General features: G+C 44.5%; 1 protein-coding gene across 4 annotated transcripts in view; it reads left to right on the forward strand.

Moving 5' to 3' along the window:
* SASH1 (SAM and SH3 domain containing 1) overlaps positions 1 to 18223 on the forward strand; it is an 856260-nt gene that overhangs the window by 806487 nt on the left and 31550 nt on the right. For 3 of the 4 annotated variants that reach the window (XM_024747973.1, XM_024747972.1, XM_024747974.1), the window contains one exon: positions 13739 to 13871. In XM_024747973.1, coding sequence (XP_024603741.1) covers positions 13739 to 13871 — 133 coding nt within the window. Of the gene's footprint in view, positions 1 to 8926; positions 9005 to 13738; positions 13872 to 18223 lie in introns of those variants that run through there. The other variant, XM_024747975.1, reaches the window with a different exon arrangement.

Raw genomic sequence — 18223 nt, forward strand, 5'->3', positions numbered from 1 at the left:
TTATGACTGCAATTTGTTTTGTTTTTAATTGAAGTATAGTTGATTTATAAAGTTATGTTAGTTTCAGGTATACAGCAAAGTGATTCAGTTACACACACACACACATTTTCAGATTCTTTTCCCTTATAGCTTATTATAAGGTATTGAATATAGATCCCTGTGCTATACAGTAGGTCCTTGTTGGTTATCTTTTTTATACCTAGTAGTGTGTATCTGTTAATCCCAAACTCCTGATTTATCACCCCCACCCCTTTCCCCTTTGGTAACAATAAGTTTGTTTTCTGTGTCTGTGATTCTGTTTCTGTTTTGTAAATAAGTTCATTTGTATCATTTTTTTAAGATTCCACGTATAAGTGATAACATATGATATTTGTCTTTTTCTGTCTGACTTACTTCACTTAATATGATAATTTCTAGGTCCATCCATGTTGCTGCAAATGGCATTATTTCATTCTTTTTTATGGCTGAGTAGTATTCCACAGTGTGCATATATATATATATATATCTCCCACATCTTCTTTATCTGTTTCTCTGTCAATGGACATTTACATTACTTCCATATAAAATTTATATCATTCGTGTTTTTCATCTTGTCTTTGAGGTCTCGTTTAATTGAATTGATGTTCTTCTTTAATTATTTTATAGAGAGAAGAAACTGTTAGGCATTTCTTCCTGTTCCTTGAGTTATATTTTCTTCTGATAGAGAGATGGGATCAAAAGACAGAATCATTGTGTTTGTCCATGCCTTTTCTCTCTCTCTCTCTCTCTCTCTCTCTCTTTTTCCCCTTGTTATAGTTTGTGTGAGTAGTTCTCATGCATTTCTTTTCACTTTGATCATGCTTGGGTAACTCAGGTCACATTTTCTGTTGGTGTTGATATAATGAAGATTTCTTTTTGAACTGTTTGCCGTGCTGTCAGACAGTGGAGTGTTTTCCTTCCTTTATTTTGTGACCCATTCATGTTTGTTGTTGCTGTAGCCTAATGTAATAGCTGGGGAAGTGGGAAAACCCAACTGAGGTGGAATGTGGTCTTCATTGGGATACCGGGGCTCGGCTTTCTCTCTCCTAAGAGTTTGTTAAATGTGCTACATCACTGTTCACGTTGCTTGCTTAAGGGTGGGGGAATGGGTACACCAGAACCAGTCTGTCTTTAATTTATTCCTCCAGTTCCTGGTGAATTTCTAGAGGCTTCATTTCAACCAGGATCAGCCTGACCATTGACTTTCCATCTTTCCACTCATTACTCTCCTGAAGCAATTTCTGCTGCTCTTAGATCCGAAAAAGATGAAGAAGGCCACACAGTTTGCTTCCTTTTCTGTGGGTCTTCAGGAATTTTTTTCTTAGCTTGATCAAGGAGTTCTAAAGTTTAATGTATTAGGTTATATACTTTTGTTTGGATGCCCTTGGCGGAGTATTTTTGCCAGTTTTTAGTGATTGTGTTTTGTAGGACACTGTTGCTCACTTTGTTAGTCGTGGGAAGGATATTCTGTGGTTTAGTTTTCAGCAGTCATCGTGACCCGATTGTTTTGCCAGTTAGATGACCACAAACAATTTTTCTAGCTCTAATTGATTCATTTTCTAAGCCAGTGAATCAATCGGGGCCTTCTGATCACAGCCATCCGGCTAATGTGTTCTTCTTTGTGTTTATAGAGACACAAAAACAAGCTAAGCTGTCTTCTCTTTGGAAGTAAATTTGCTTCTTATTCATTCTACAAACATAAGGAGAAGTGTGTTAAGGCCACACGTACATCGTGACTCTGGGAGGTACCTTCGGCCCATCTGCCTCCGTCTTCAACAGATGCCCGTGCTGATCAGTAGCCTCAGTGTGGGTTGGAGGGAAGAACTTGGTGTCCGCACCTTCCCTCCGTTGCCTTGCAGGCTCCATCAGTTCTCTGTATTCCTACATCGTCACGTGCCTAGGCAAGGTTGTTCGGCGGCCTTGTCCAAGAAGTCATCGTGCCTGATCCATGAATCAGTCAGTCTAACATGCCATAAAAGTAATGTGACTTTGCAAACACCACCCAGTCTCTTGGGAGACTTAGCGCTTCTGGGATGAAAACTTCCATCAGCTCCAGAAACTAGAGCCTCAGAAGCATATGTAATTGCCCTACTTGGCAGTCCTGTTCTGAATCATCCTTTTTCCATGGCACGGGCTATGTGAGAATCGAATACACTTGGGAATGAGGGGGGTTGGTGTTTTGCTTTAGTTGTTAGGGTGTCTGACACCATAGATTTGTTTTGGGTAACACTCCCGCACTCTTTACAGAGGCACCTGTAGAGTTAGTTGTTGACTACCTTCCCCTAACTTCTTTTTTATCTCAACTCACCTATTTTATATGACCAGCGGGGTTCTCTGACCTATGGGCAGGGTGACATAATCTCAAGCAGTAAAATCTTCCAAAGATTTACAGAGTGAAGGGGAAGTCGGTTCTTTTTCCTCCACTTAACCTCTCTCCTCCCCCAACTCCTTTCAGGAGAAGGAAAGGCATTTTCTCTGCTTCATGGAAACTTGCAGAATTGGGACGAGTGTGCTTACTTGTTATTCAAGTCTCCCTAGACGTGGCTGTAGGACTCCTGAGGTCTTATATTTTCTCGTTCCTTATAGGGAAAGTAGCAACATTATTTGGGGGTGATTAAAAGCAGTTCAGAGTTCATGAGTTTTAAGAAAAAGAAGAGAGTTTCTTGTGGAATGTAGCATCCCTTTGCTGTTCCTTTGGTTTTGTAGTTAGTTTTTTAAACAGTTTCTTTAAGTGAATTAAGTGCTGACAAGTCTTTGCCTCTAGGGGATGGTGACATTACCTCAAATTCTCACATACTTTTTACAAGTATGAGTATCATGTAATTATCTTCTCCTCCTCCTTCTTCTTCAAATCTGGTGACAACTGGTTAATTTTGAAACTGCCAGAGAGATTATTTCAGTGTTACACTGTGCCTCTGGGAGAACAATGGAAGTTCATCTTTTTTTTCCACATGCTGACAAAAATCTCCTAATTTCAGAGGGCAATGATGTCACCAGCTAATGAGCAAAATATTTCTTACTAAACAGATGAGTCCTCCCCTGACTCCTTTGTGAAATAAGGGGGAAAGAAACCCACAGTGTGTTTCATAGTTGATATAGTTACTGCAATTCATAAACACTTTTTAAAGTAATTCTAACTTCTTCGAAGAGTGAAACACATTTTTCTCTAAACACAAAGAATCACACATGAACCTGATGGCTGTGATCGGAAGGCCCCGGCCACGGCCGGACAGTGATGACTGGTAGCTGGTCTTGAACGTACCCAGCTGGAGCCACTATGCTGCCCCCAAGGTAGGGAGTGACCTTGAATGCCTCACTTCTTGGACCAGTGGCGGGAGATCAGGCATGTTGGAGAGATTATGAAATCAAGCTTGGAGAAGAGGAAGGCCGTGAGGCTGTTGTTGCTGGGTGTCACGTGCTGTTTATAAGGGCAGCAGCAGCAGCTGAACTCTTCTTTGACCGTCCAGATAGGCAGCATCTAAGGTCAGCAAGAGCCATGTAAACACGGGACTTCTGGGCTCATATAGGGACATGGAAATGCCCCCAGAGCCATGGCGAGTGCCCGTCCCCTCACTGAAGCATGTCTCAGTTTCCCCAGCCAGAGGTGATTTCACCCACTTCTGAATCCTTGTATCTCTTTGTTCCTCTTACCCATTTATCACAGCTGACTTACATTAATTATATTTCTGAACTTCTCTTGGGGCATCTCTACCCCCAGACTTCTAGATTATAAGCTTTGTAAGTCCAGGTGAAGCCACCTTACTCATACTGCTATTCCTGCTTCTTCCTAATGCCTCGAATCAGTACATACCTCCATTGATTTCAATCAGGAAGTATCTATCTATCGCAAATATAGATATGATCTTTAGTTGTCTCAGTGGGGAAGAATATTGTAATGTTCAGTGTTGGCAGTTGTGTGAAGAAATAGGTACTCTTTTTGTACTACTTGTGAGATTTTAAAATAATACAGTGTTTCTTCTGAGCACATTAATATGTATCAAAAGACTTAACGATACGCCCATTCTTTACCCAGCAGTTCAACAATCTAATCATTTATTCTAAAGAAAGAATGTATTAGGTGCATTAGAAATTTTACCACAGTGTTCATCGGAGTATATTTTACAATATTGAAAAATTGGAAACATGCACATGTCCAATGATTGAGGATAGTATTTAAGTAAAGTATGGTGTATTTCTGTGTCTGAATACTATTGAATCATTAATGTATTGTCATATTTTATTTTTTGAATATGTGTTGATGTGGGGAAATGTTCAAAACATATTAATTTTTAAAAGCAAGTTATAAAACAGTTTGAACAGTGTACATTGAGGGCCCCAGGGTTTCTCTAAAGGAAACATTAAGAGGCAGCAGTGTGGCTCAGAGGGTCACAATTATAAGTGGGCACTTTGTTTCTATTTACACCTGTGTTCATTTGAGGGAGGCTTTGGGGACCTTGATAGTAACTGTGGAGTGGGGGGCGGGGGGGGGGTGGAACAGCTAAAGATCACAAGGTCATCCTTTTTTTGTTTAAAAAAAAGTAACATAGGGCTTCCCTGGTGGCGCAGTGATTGAGAGTCTGCCTGCTAATGCAGGGGACATGGGTTCGTGCCCCGGTCCGGGAAGATCCCACATGCCGCGGAGCGGCTGGGCCCGTGATCCATGGCCGCTGAGCCTGCGCGTCCGGAGCCTGTGCTCCGCAATGGGAGAGGCCACAACAGTGAGAGGCCCGCGTACCACAAAAAAAAAAAAAAAAAAAGTGTATTGTGTGTGTGTGCATGCGTGTGTGTATGAAGATATAAACCAAAATATTACTAATTTTTCTGATTAGGAAGATATGAGTATTTCCTTTCTCTTTTTTTCTGTATCTGCATTTTCCAAATTTTCTAATTAAAAATATATCTTGTATTAGTAGGAATAAGCAATAAATGTTACTGAAACGCAGACAGAGGAATGGAAATGACAGTGCTCTTTGGCCTCTTGAAGTTCAGTGAAGGGCTAGTAATACTGCGATCATGTATTGAGCTAAGTCCTAAGAGAACATTTGTTAGGTTGCTTTGCAGCCACCTGGCCTAAGGAAGATGAGGAGGAAAGCCAGGAAGGCTTTCCAGAGGAGGTGACACACGAACTGAATCTTTTTGTTTTTTTGGCTGTGTTGGGTCTTCGTTGCTGCGCGCGGGCTTTCTCTAGTTGCGGGGCGGGGGGGCTACTCTTCGTTGCATTGCGCGGGCTTCTCATTGCGGTGGCTTCTCTTTGTTGCAGGCTCTAGGTGCGCAGGCTCAGTAGTTGCGGCACACGGGCTTAGTTGCTCTGCGGCATGTGGGATCTTCCCGGACCAGGGCTCGAACCCGTGTCCCCTGCATTGGTAGGCAGATTCTTAACCACTGCGCCACCAGGGAAGTCCTGAACTGAATCTTGAAGGATGAGTAGGAGCTAGGGAAGTAGATGGGGGTGGACAGAGATCTTCCCCAAAGAGGAATCCTCAAGTGCAGAGGTGTCCAGACACGTGAGAGATGGGGTACCTGAGATGCTGTGAGGAAGTCGCAGTATGAGAACCAGGTGCTGTGAGAGGCTGTTTCCACATAGTGTCTGCATAGCTGAGCGTAACGTGCACAGAAACTGGAAGAAGGGCTCTGAGCACGCAGTCCTGCTTTTCACAATATGGCCCTTGGACTTTGCTCTGAGGACCTAATGAATAGTTGCTTAGAGTGGGAATGAGATGCTCAAATCTGTCCTCTGAAAATTTACGTACTTACTATGTGCTGGGTAAGTTCAAGTCCACTACCCAGCGAACAAGACCAGCGATGCTCTTCCTTCGTGAAGTTGATCTGCCCTGTTGCCACCTTCCCTCCACCAAGAAGCGTCGCACGGTGGCCTGGCCCAGGCTAGTCTTTCGAATATCCCACAGTTTACTTAGATACACAGCCAGGGCTGGGAGCTGTGGGGCTGAAGAGTCTCAACTTCTTCATTCTCTGTGCATTGTTTGCTGCAGGCCCACTGGTGCACTGGGCACCCCACTTACAAGGAGGGGAGTGGACATGGTCCCTGTCCCTGTGGTGTCTCCTGTCTTCTGAAAGAGAAGCCCTTGTTGGGTGCCCATGGAGTGTCTCCATAAACACCTGGCTCCTCTGAGAGTGGCAGCAGTGACAGTTAAGAAGGGAGGTAAAGGGACTTCCCTGGCCGTCCAGTGGTTGAGACTTTGAGCTTCACTGCAGGGGGCTCAGGTTTGATCTCTGGTTGGGGAACTAACATCCTGCATGCCGCTTGGTGCAGCCAAAAATAAGGGGAATGGGCAGGAGGAGAGACCACCGGGAGGCCAAGCAGGTCCTTCCCTCCACCCGCCTCACAAAACCTGTCTCTTGACTTGAGGACACGGCGAGGGGTAAGGGTGAGCTGGGACAAAGCAAGACAGAGGCATGGACATATATACACTACCAAACGTAAGGTAGATAGCTAGTGGGAAGCAGCCTTATAGCACAGGGAGATCAGCTCGGTGCTTTGTGACCGCCTAGAGGGGTGGGATAGGGAGGGTGGGAGGGAGGGAGACGCAAGAGGGAGGAGATATGGGGATATATGTATACGTATAACTGATTCACTTTGTTATAAAGCAGAAACTAACACACCATTGTGAAGCAATTATACTCCAATAAAGATGTAAAAACAACAACAACAGCAACCCGGCTCTTGAGGCCCAGCTCCCTCGATCTCACACTGTAGAGGTTTCAGGACCTTCCAGGCTCCAGGCCTCACAGTTAAGGTCTCCTTTCATTCTCTCAAAGGACCCTAAGAGGCTTGTCACTGCCTGTTTTATAAATGAGGGTTCACAAGTGGCATAAAGGAGACCTCAGCCTATGTCTGCGGGATTCCAGAGTTCTGGCTCTGAATCCTGCCCAGAATCTTCTGTGTATCTAAACAACCTGTTCAGACTCACCCTCAAATGTTGGCCATTATCACTCGCTTTCATGTGTTTTTGCTACTTACATGGCACCTAAAACAGCAGTTTGCAAGAATTAAAATCTCTCTTGTTTGAATTCCCATCAGTAATAGAGGGAATGCAGATGTAATCATCACTTACCAAGCTCCAGTGGTCGATTATACACAATTATATACAAAATTCATAAAACATCAACACTTTAACACAAATGTTATTAGACGACGTTTACGTGGAGGAACACTAAGACCCATAGGAGTAGAGTGATTTGCTGGAGGACTTGGAAATTAATGCCCGGCTGTTCTAGCTCCAAAGTCTGTGAGTATCTCCCCACTGTCTTCGGGGCATGCACGTTTTCTTAGTTTTCATGAAGTAACAAAGAAATTCAAGTGAGACTTCTACTGACAGTCTTAAGGAATTAGCACAACGATGCATGCAGCGTGGTGCTCAGTCTTGGGTGAAGGAAGCCCGGCTAGAGTTAGGGTGTTGCAGGAGCAGAACCATGAAGTGTCACAGTCTTCCTCTGCCATGTACTGTCTGTGAAATGAGATCATGTGTGCAGATACTCAGCAGAGTGCCCGGGGATCGTGAGCATTTGAGAAATACGGGTGATTGAAGTCCCACCTTGGGAAAGCACTGCCACCACTTGTGGCACATGTGGGTCCTCAGATGGCAGTGTGGGAGGGAGCGGATGTGAAACCAGAGAGGGCATCAGGGAATGGCTTTGCGAAATGGGAAACAGACAGTATAGGGAAGGTGTGGCGAACCATTGTGGGGAGAAATAATAGGAAATTCGATAAATGATGGGAGGAGACATTTTGGGGGCAGAAAAATTGAGGGAAAGGGAATTTCATGCAGAGTGAGAGATGCCAAAGGGACGAAGGAGAGCAGGACAGGTGCCCAGGAAAAGAGGGTGAGCTCTGGCCGTCTGGGATACCCCAGGATCTCTGCTGTGTGATATCCTACCAAGAGAGGGGCCCTCGCATAGTACATAAATAAAGACCCACACAGTGAGAGGCACCTAGGAGTGGGTAGCTCGGACTTCACAATGGGAATACATGACTTACCCCACTGAGTGAATTTAGCCCTGAAGATACAGACATGACTTACAACCTGTGTCACGGAAACGTCCCATGGGTTTTCAGTCCCGCCTTTTTAGGTGGTGTTCTGTTTAAGTAACAGAATGTGATGTCGCTCCCTAGACAGCCCTGAGAAAATTAAATGACCATCTAGTGACAGAGTCCCCGTGCTTACATTTTAGAATCCAAGAGAACTCAGCTGCTCTGAACTGATCATTGAAACAATTTGGTTAAGACAGTTTTAGAAGCATCAGTGAAGGGGACCTACGTTTACTCTAGTGGTTAAAATAGAAAAGAAAAAATAAAAAACGAAGCGGGAGAGAGACAGAAAGTGACAGCTTTAGGAGAAAACCACAATCATAAGTTTTAATTCAGGAATTTCAAAAATAGCCCTTGGAAGGTGTCTATTTTCAATTGCGACGACTCCCTTCAGGGGGTGTTGGGAAGACTATCTGCAAAAAAGATCTTTTTTCAGTTCAGTCACTCGTGAGGGTGAGTCCTTGTCCCGGATTTGCTGAGATTCTCGCGTTCTTTTTTTTCTTTCTCTGGAATTCCATAGACAGTAATTAAGGAACTGGAGGCCAGCGGGAGGTCAGGGAGCCTTCGTCAGTGAAAACAGGGATTGTTTGCCACGTACAACACTCCCTTTTTTCCTTGTGGTGAATGGGAGATTTGCTTAGAGCTGATGACTTCTGCCTTTCTTACAAGTTATGCAGTTAGCGAGGAACTGGGGGATCAGGCAGCAAGCAGCTAATTGAAAGCAGTGTCTTCACTTGCTTCTCCTTCGGATTGTAAGCTGTGCCGGCACAGCCTGCCCGATCATGTAACTTCCAGGGAGTATGTTCGAGGAGTGCCTCACCATCACTTTGAGATTACAGAGGTGGCAAGCAGGAGTGAAGACGCGCTCGGAGTGGGGAGGGGGCGGGGGTCCCGGACGAGCTCAGAATCACCCCTGAGGCCTGCTCAATGCCGAAGCCGGTAAGTTCGCTGGACACGCTTCACGTGAAGGGGGAAATGTGCTTTCCGTCGCTTCAAGGGAAAGCTTTTTAATTGTTCCCGGCTATGATGCTTCCGTCTTTCCTATCCAAATTCCTCTAGATTCACCCTTCTTCCCTTGTTTACTTCCCTACCTTATAACCCAGAGCATTCTTTCCTAGCTTGCTCACGCGATACTAAGGCATAGCTTTTGGAGGAGAGGAGTGAATATTATTTTGAGAATAAAGCGGGCATGCGAGGGGTTCGGTGTACGTGGGGCTGGCAGCTTAGTTTCCACTTGTGGAGGCTTCTCGTGCGGAAGACTTGGTTTCGGGCGGCTTTGCACACGGCTTTTCATAAACCTACGATTGGTTTCCTTCTCTTAACTTGAAGGTTAACGCCATCGACATCGTGTGAATTTCACAGGCGAATATCTGGCCAATTTCAGAATACTTTTCAGAAGTGCATAAATATAGTGTTGCCGTGTGTAGTTCCGGGGCGAGATAAGTTAACTTAGTCGGGACAGCGTGCTACGTGTTTGGAGCTGGGGAAGCAGGCTGAGTAAGTGTGTTTCTGCAAAAGCACAGCTGTAACCCTGTGCTCAGCAAGGTCTCCAGCGGTCCCCAAAAGGGTTCTAGTTGCTCCTTGCAAGTTCAGTTTAATCTTTATTACAGCACGTTACCCCTGTGCCTTCGCGGCTGTGCCACGCAGCTTTTGGAAAGCATTTGTTCTGGCACATCATGATTTGCAAGAACTGTTTGTTACAAGGTCAGGGGCGAGTGAAGCATCTGTTACCGACCTGCAGTGACAGGCTTCTGCTGAACAGTAAGGGGATGCTTTTACTTTGCTCCATCCAGCACACACATTTTTGTATCTACAGATGCTATTAATTGTGTTCCTTTTTTTCTGATTATCCTTAATGTAGCTGTGTTATAAAAAGTTCTCCACGCTGGCTCCATGTCTTTCCCATTAGAACATTGCAGATGTGTCAAGGACGCACATGTTCCAAAAGAAGCCGAGAAGGAGGGAGGCTCCACCCTCCGTCACAAGCCAAAAGGGCCCCATAGGCTCCTCCTCATTCAGCAGCCTGGCAGGCGAATTGTGTACTCTCTCTTTAAAGCAGCTATAGTTTTGTGCCTTGGCTTGGTCAATTTGTTATGGTTTAAAACTGTGGAGCCAGCTGTCTGCAATCTGATGTAATGTTGCCATGGAAACCAGAAATGAAACACTTAAGCATTCACCACAGAATTACTACATATAGCATTAGCCAAAGTAATTAAAAGTTGAGCCATATGGGCTTTCTGGTGGAAAAATATGCAAGAGAGAGGCTGGAAATTAAATGTTTCTATTTACAGTATTGTAAATCCACATCCTTTGGCGGGGTAAATCAGTTGCCTTTTCTACTACAGGTTTGGAGGTGGGGGGGGGTTTATACAGATGATTGAGTTTTCACCTTCTAATTTAGAAGCTGGTCAAACTAAAGTTTATCTTAGCACTCTGACCTGGGCTAGGACAGGGAAGGGAAGAGATACCATCTTGTGTTTGAATGTATATAAACATACACTGTTATTTTCTTCACTGTAGTTTATTTAAAACCTGTTTTATAGTAACTCTGAGTCTATTTCTTGGAATCAATCATTCATTTTATATACATTGCAGATTTCCCTCATCTTCTACAAAGTTCCTCTAGGTGTGGGGGTTTCCTTTATATACCCATATCTGTTTCTTAATTTTAAAAAATTCTCACACCCCCATCTCACACATATATCTCTGGGGGGGGGTGTATTTTCTGAATAAAAAGACAAGTCTTTTCTTCAGCATTTGGGAAGTGGCACATGCTTATTTAAAAGGAGAGACGCGAAATGAGGAATTTAAGCTTTACTCCCTAGTTTAAAAGAAAACTGCATGCCGTTTACGGAGTCTTTATGTTGAAACAGCTGGAGAGAATTTTTTAAAGGCAAATATTTCACAACTCTTTTTCCTCTGGACTCAGAAGGAAGCGAGAAGTCAACACCTCTCTCAATAAAAAGCATCCTTGGGATACACTGTTCAACTACCTCCAGTGACTTCCGGGCTCACTTAAGAGGAGATTTTCTATTTTTAAAATGATAAGATATATATATGTATCTTGAATGACTTTGGTTTTATCCTACATGTCTCTTCATATAAATTGTGCTGCATCTGTCTCACCTAGTGTTCAAAAACATGCTAATGCAAAGAAAGTTACTGGTTGCTATGATTTGGGATTTGTCAGTGGCAAACACCTCCAGACTTTTCATTTTTTTAAAGAAAAAGAAAAATAACACTAACTCAAAGTTCTAAAGAGTTCTTGTTCCTCAAAAATAGATGGAACATGTGAAAGCAATTAAATAGGTACCTGGAATATGTTCTTTTTTGCCCCAGTGAATCTGGGGCAGAGGAAAGTAGGACTGGTGGGGCATGGGGTGGGGTAGGGGAGGTCATTGCCTTGAAATCTGTTGTCCTGGTTCAACTGTTTTGATTTTTCTCTGAAAAGCTCCTTCCGGTGGTCTGTTTCCTACAAGTGATTTGTGTCTTCGGTGGACTCAAGATTTTTGTATTACTCCTTTCCAGGTCCCATTTCTCTTTTTACTTCCCCCCAGCCCCCACGCACACCACCACCAGCAACCCCCAGGCTAGGTATGAGTGATCTTCATCCTGTGATGCAGCTTCCTGGAACTGATTTACGGACAACCTGTGCTTATTTCATTTTCACTTGACTTCAGAATTTTTTAACGTGAGGGTTATAGGTGGTCTAGATGTGTAGGTACAGAAGCTTTCTGTAATCAAGTGTTGACTCTTCTATTAGAAGTACTTGGCTCTTGAGATACATCAAGAAGGCAGCATGTTTTTCAGTGTTTGTGTGTAACTCCAGGCACTGTGGTTTTGTTCAGGTGCTGATTACCCAGAATGAGGGCTAACCAAGTTCTCATTCCTCTGGTTGACCACTCTGACCATTCCATCGCAAACCAACAGTTCATCCAAGAAAAAGTAAAATTCAAATCAGACGATTGCCATTATGTAGTAGAAGCTGTACTTATTATTTTAATTTGTTACATTTTAAGATTTAGACCAAATGCCTTAAGCCTGATTACCAGCATGCAATGTATCCTCCTTCCCCTGTTATCTGGGCGTTGATTTCTGCTCTTCATTACCGGGTAACCAGCAGTTAACCTTCATTCTGAAATGTGTATGCAACATTTTACCTAGGACCTTTAAAGAAATTGGACATTGACATACTTCACAGAAGGGAAGCCTGAGAAATACCCCTGTCCCGATGACTGGCCATTCATGGGTTGTAATAATTATTCTTTAGCGAGTTAATGGTTTGCTTATAATTTTGCAGTGAGAAAGTGCAATGGCTCCAGTGCTGGGGACTCCAGGGCGAGGACAGAGGCCATGATATGGGTCGTATCTCCCTTATGCAGGGCCAGAGTGCTACAGAAATACTTGTGGACTCACAGCAGGCACTGTTTTTTTCTGCCTAAGTAATTAATATAATCCCTACCTCATTTCCTCTTGAACTGTTCTCTGCTAACTCTTGCTTACCTATTTAGTTTCTATAAAATTGGGATTAACGAGAGTATTTCTTGGAGGGGGGAGTTCTCCTTATTAGGCTCGTGTTCGGAGATGTGGTTTGTTTTTGGTTGGAGGCATTTCTCTCCGGACTCTGTCAGTGAACTAGGTTGGAGGAGATGGAGAGAAGGCTGTTGGCAGGATGCGCGGGGTGAACTGGAGCCGCTCCGAGAGGCCTGGGCTCTGTGGATGCTGCGCACTTCCGCCGGGCTCTGCGCTCCCGGGGATACCTGCGCGCCAGGCCCGGGCAGCTCATCCACTGAGTTGGAGACTCTGTTTCACATTTTGAACAGATAAAACAGAGGAAGCTGCATGTTGAATGTTGAAGCTAACTTGGAAACGAGACCCGCGTTTTGTTCACAACGAAAGGATTGTTTTTCGCTTGGGTCACTGCTGCAGAGAGACTTTTTTTTTCTCTCTCTCTCTGTAATGTTTGATACTTGAGGGAAAACAGCTGGACTGAGCATACTTGAATCACTGCAGAACGAAATGGGATGCTGGGGAATATGGACGGGACTGTATGGCTGAAAAGGTCAGCTTTTTCCCTTGTCCCTCATGGAGGAATGCAGGGCCTGTCCCCATGCTCGCCTTGTGAGCTCTCGGAAGGAGCTGGGAGAGGCTGAAGGAGGGATGGCTGAGATATGGCCGACGGTCCTCACAGATGGGACCGAAGATGGCTTTCTGCATCTCTTCCGTTTTCCTGCCCTGCTGTTTTTGATTTTCGGGGAGGACTGGAACAAGTCAACAGAATTTGGGTTTGGAGAAGTAGTCGATGACCACGTTAAACGGCGAGTCCTGATGGGCCAGACAGAGAGCCTGGCCCAAACCACAGCAGTGTAACTGGAATTACAGGGCCGGCCTAGGAGAGCATCCTGCCCGAGTTCTCTGAAAGAGACCCGGAAGTCATTGAGACAAATGCACCACATGCCGGGCCAGGGCATCAGTGTGTGTTGTGGTGCCTAGGACCTAATTCTCCACCAAATTAGACCTTAAGATGATGATACGTGTTGCTCCAAGAACCTGTTGGGCAGCTTTGTCGGTGCCCCAAGTTCAGCTGCAGAGCTGCCCAGAGTTCAGACTGGCAGTGAGGCGGAGCTGCACCGGGCAATTATCTGATTAACTTTTCCTTTGTTTCTTTGACAGTCAAGAGAACAGTCGGATGATGAGACGGAAGAGTCGGTGAAGTTTAAGAGGTTACACAAGCTGGTAAACTCCACTCGCAGAGTGAGAAAGAAACTAATCAGGGTGGAAGAAATGAAGAAGCCCAGCTCTGAAGGTAAAAAAGCAAACTCCACCCTGCTTATTCCAAAGTCAATCATTTGGGGTCCGTCTGTCAGTAGAAAATATGGAAGTAGAAAATGGCTTGAGTTCCGGCTGAGGCTGGCGGAGGGAGAATTCGAGTCTGCAGGTGAGCAGGGCAACGCTCAGTACCTTCTGGGATGAAGGATCCTGGCGTCCAGCATTCCAGGGGCTTAGTTATTTCAGCATTACAAAGAGGGGAGCGTATTATTAGCATATGACAATGAAATCTTCTCAAGATGTGGTACACCTTTCATTTTGACCTTACACCATTTTATATAAACTTTATTTTGTATCACCTTCTGAGCGTAAGCCTCTGCTCCCAAAAGGATGGTGGTTCTAACCCTGTGAATTTAGTCCAAATTTAATATACCTCCATCTCAAACATCTAACAAACAAGGCACTTAATGTCCTTTCAGATCTCTGAGGGATGATTTGTTCTTCCTGTAAACAGTCTCAAGTCTCGGTTCCAATGAGGCTTTAAGGACCTCGCATTCTACGTGGATCCTTAAGAGCTAGATCCCTGGCTAAGCCACTTGTCAGAGGAAGCAATAATGTCAAAAGCGGCGTGAGCTTGGATTTATTGCAATGAGTAGTTAACCTTTGAAGTGCAGTTATGACAGTTTGAATCTCAACCGTGTCCATCTTTCTTATTGTTAGTAAAGTGTGTTTGCAGCATCTTGTAAAATTCTTCCCAAAAGTTACAATAAAAGGGTAAGATTTCCTGTTTGGAAAACAATTAGTGAATTGAAGGAAGTACTGGAAAGAATTTTTTTTTTTAAAGCACATTACTTGTTGAAGTGTCACATCTACCTTGCGAGGAAGTTCAAAATTTTAACAGGTAGGTTTAAAAAATATCATTATAGAGGCTTTTTTGTTGTACATAAATCAAACCTTGGAGGGAACTGAATTCCGCTTTATTTAAATAGATGAGGGTTTCTTGTTGTTATTACTGCTGTTCTTAAAATTTTTGTTTGACGTAATTATCAGTTTAAATCCCCTGGAGGAATACTGAAGGTGAGGGGGTAACGGTGGGAAAGTGGAGATAAAGACAGAGAAACAGAGGGAGAGACAGAGGGAGAGAGACTCTATCTGCTTCACGGCCAGTTTCATAAACTTAGAGTTGTGTTTAGTTCCAGGGTTTCATCTGGGTGTCTTTTGCATGGTAATTCCGGGTGCAATGCTGACTTACATTAGGCTGTTTTAATACCTGCCTGTCTGTCATGATTTCACAGGACAGAATATAGCCTGACTTCCTCTCCCCGTGGCAGCTCTTACTGAAATCACACACAGTGTCGTTTGGTAATATTAAGTAGAACCATATGGAAGAGCCATCATTCAACCTTGGGAGCGTTACATTTTTAAAACAAACCTCATGCATGCTTGCCAAAATTAAATCTCATATATCATGCATAGATTGGTGGGTCTTGTCCATAAATGAGATAAATGGGAGAAGTACCTGGTCCTGGGCCTACCACCCAGGAGCCCCTTCGTATGTGATAGTCATATGTGTTGGGGCAGCCTTTCCACTAGAATAACACTCATAAAAATGCAGAAATGTTCTCATTTGTATATTTATGTCAGAATAAATCAATTCAACTGTCTCTGAGACACATAGTTGAAAAAATGGGGAAATACACCAAAAGAGGTAGCTGTAGGGTAAAAAGTAATAACTATACGGACTTTTAGCTCTGAACTTTGATTCATCGTGATATGAATGAGGTGTCCTAGACGGAAGATGGATTTAGTGAGTTTGAATCCCCAGTGACACGTCTGGTGTCTGGGGAGCTGGGGTGCTATTGACCAGGCTTGCCATTGTCACCAGGAGAGGCCCCAGGTGTGTGTGCAGCTGAGGTCATCCACTGCAGGCTGCAACCAGCACTGTGCTAGATGAGAACGCCTCCATCCCTTGCACGGTAGAACGTTCTGCGGTTCCTCAGTAGCAACAGAACTGATGCTGGTACAGAGAGGCCACCTTGGCACCTGCTTTGCAAAGCTGGAGAGATTCATACTCCCAGCAACCCCTCCTCCTGCCCCTGGGCCTTCAAAGAGCCGATCCTTTTGACTTCCCTCATGCCTGTGCCAATACTAAGTTGTCTGAATAATAATGAGCCTTTACGGAGAGCCTTCTGTGCGCCAGCCACTTTCCTAAACACTTTAGATTTTATGTTCCTGTTAATATGTCATCTTCAGAATAGCCACCAGAGGCAGGCACTTATACTACCCTCATTTCACAAATAAAGAAACTCCGACAGACACAAAGAGGGGAAGTAATTTACTCATGGTCACCGAGCCAGCTGGCCGGAGACCCGGAGTTAACGTCTGAGCAGCCTGACTCCTCTACCTCCTGGGTCTGTACTCTGCTCCCACCCCATCTCTCACCCCCCAGCTCTGGAGTCTTGGAAAAGCCAGGAGAGTTACAATCCATCACCCAGTCTTACCCTTGTAACTTGAGTTGCAAGTCCTTATCTGGGGCGTGCATGACCTTAGACAATATGAACTTGTAGGCCAGGGCAGCGCCCTTCATCCAGCCATTTCTGTGTCTTCTACCCAAAGCTGATACCCACCCACTCTCTTCCCTCATTTCTCCAGTTCATCTGTAACCTGCTAATGAATCATTAGCTTTTGTACAGTGCTTTTCAGCTTATGAAGTACCTTCCCATATCTCTTTTCATTTAATTTTATCCTCTCAATAACCTTATAATAGATACTAATAAAATAGGTAGGCAGTGGGAATTCCCTGACTGTCCAGTTTGAGTTCAATACCTGGTCGGAGAACTAAGATTCCCACAAGCCTCATGGCACGGCCGAAAAAATAAATAAAATAAAATAAAATAGATAGGCATTATTCCAGGTGAGGAAACAGACTCGGAGAGATGAAATAATTGCCCACAGTCATGGAGGTGGTGAGTAGCAGAGCCAGGGCTGGAATCTAGGGCATAAATCTGTGTTCTTGGCATTCAGCCATCCTGTCTCCTGACTCCTTCCTCTCGTCAGAATCACCTTCCCTTCCGTATTCTGATCTCAGCTGAGCAAGAAGCAAATCACATGCCAAATGATGATGGAATGAGAGCATCTTGATTGTCGTACTTTTGACCTGATACTTGTACTTTCAAGTCAGAGGTGAATGGGAGAAGTAATGCTCTAAACCCAAGGAATCCAGTCCGGGCTGGGATTTCAGGCCTTGGGTCAGGCATAGGCAGAAGAACCTCATGTACCCCGTGAGGACTGCCCCCAGCACAGGCTAAGGTGGCCTCTTTGGAAGCATTTGCCATGTTTCCCTCCAAACTCTTTACCAGATGCCGACGTGCCAGAACTAGGAAGTAGAGCTACATACATCACAGGCATGTGTGAACCAGCTGGTCCCAAACTCAAATGTGACACCGAAGTATTGGAATCTCTGACGACAACGCCAAATATAGAATCCAGAAAATTTCCAGACCACTGCTGAGTGACAGGTCCTTAACTTCCCCAAGGCCCCTTAAGACTGTGCGTAAATGAGGGCCTTTGCACACCTCTCTGGACACCTGGGCTAAATATGAAGTCATGATCTGTGATTGGACTACTTTCAGAGAAAAGTCCTCTGTTGGGCTGCCCCTGCCACCAGGCTATGCCTCTCAGCCCCATCACTTCATCCCTGGAAGTGGAGGGTAGACAGTATCCGGAAGAGGTTGCCATTTTTACTTCCAGTAACGTAAGGACCCTTGGTCTTCAGTCCATATTAGGTGTCCTGAGGAAGGAGCGGGAGACATTCACGATGTGTGCACACTGCTTCTGGTCCGGCCAGTATTCATCAGAACCACAGGCCCTGCTTTTAAACTCCCTTGAAAGATCCGGGAATAATTCTTGAGTGAATATATTTGTACTGCAGGTGATGGAGAACTTTGGACCAGATATAATTTTGAATCTCCCTCCCCACCACCATCTCCTTGACATCAAAGTCAACCTTGGGTTGTATTTAATAGCAGCAGTCTTTTTTATATTTGTAACTGTAATTCCCATCAGTTGGAAAACTAAGAAACTTCTGGAATTTTAAAGGCCTGCTACCAGTCACTCACTTTTGCCCCTCTGGAGCGAGCCACCCTCTCCCTTTATCTTTGACATTTAACCACACACTGGGACCCTCATCCCAGGTGGTGTATTTAGTGCCATCCATCTGTTGCAAGGAACTTGGTGCTTTTTCCCCTTCACAGTTCAGCCGGCAGAAAGCTGCAGTGCTCAAAAGTTTCCTTATAATTAAAGGGACACAGCCAGTTAGGATCACTACACCCAGAGTTTGACCTACTTCTTTTCTCACAGATGTTCACATAACACATGCAGAAAAGAACT

The sequence above is a fragment of the Neophocaena asiaeorientalis genome, unplaced genomic scaffold (assembly GCF_003031525.2).
Source record: "Neophocaena asiaeorientalis asiaeorientalis breed wild unplaced genomic scaffold, Neophocaena_asiaeorientalis_V1.1 scaffold123, whole genome shotgun sequence".
Classification (NCBI taxonomy): domain Eukaryota; kingdom Metazoa; phylum Chordata; class Mammalia; order Artiodactyla; family Phocoenidae; genus Neophocaena; species Neophocaena asiaeorientalis.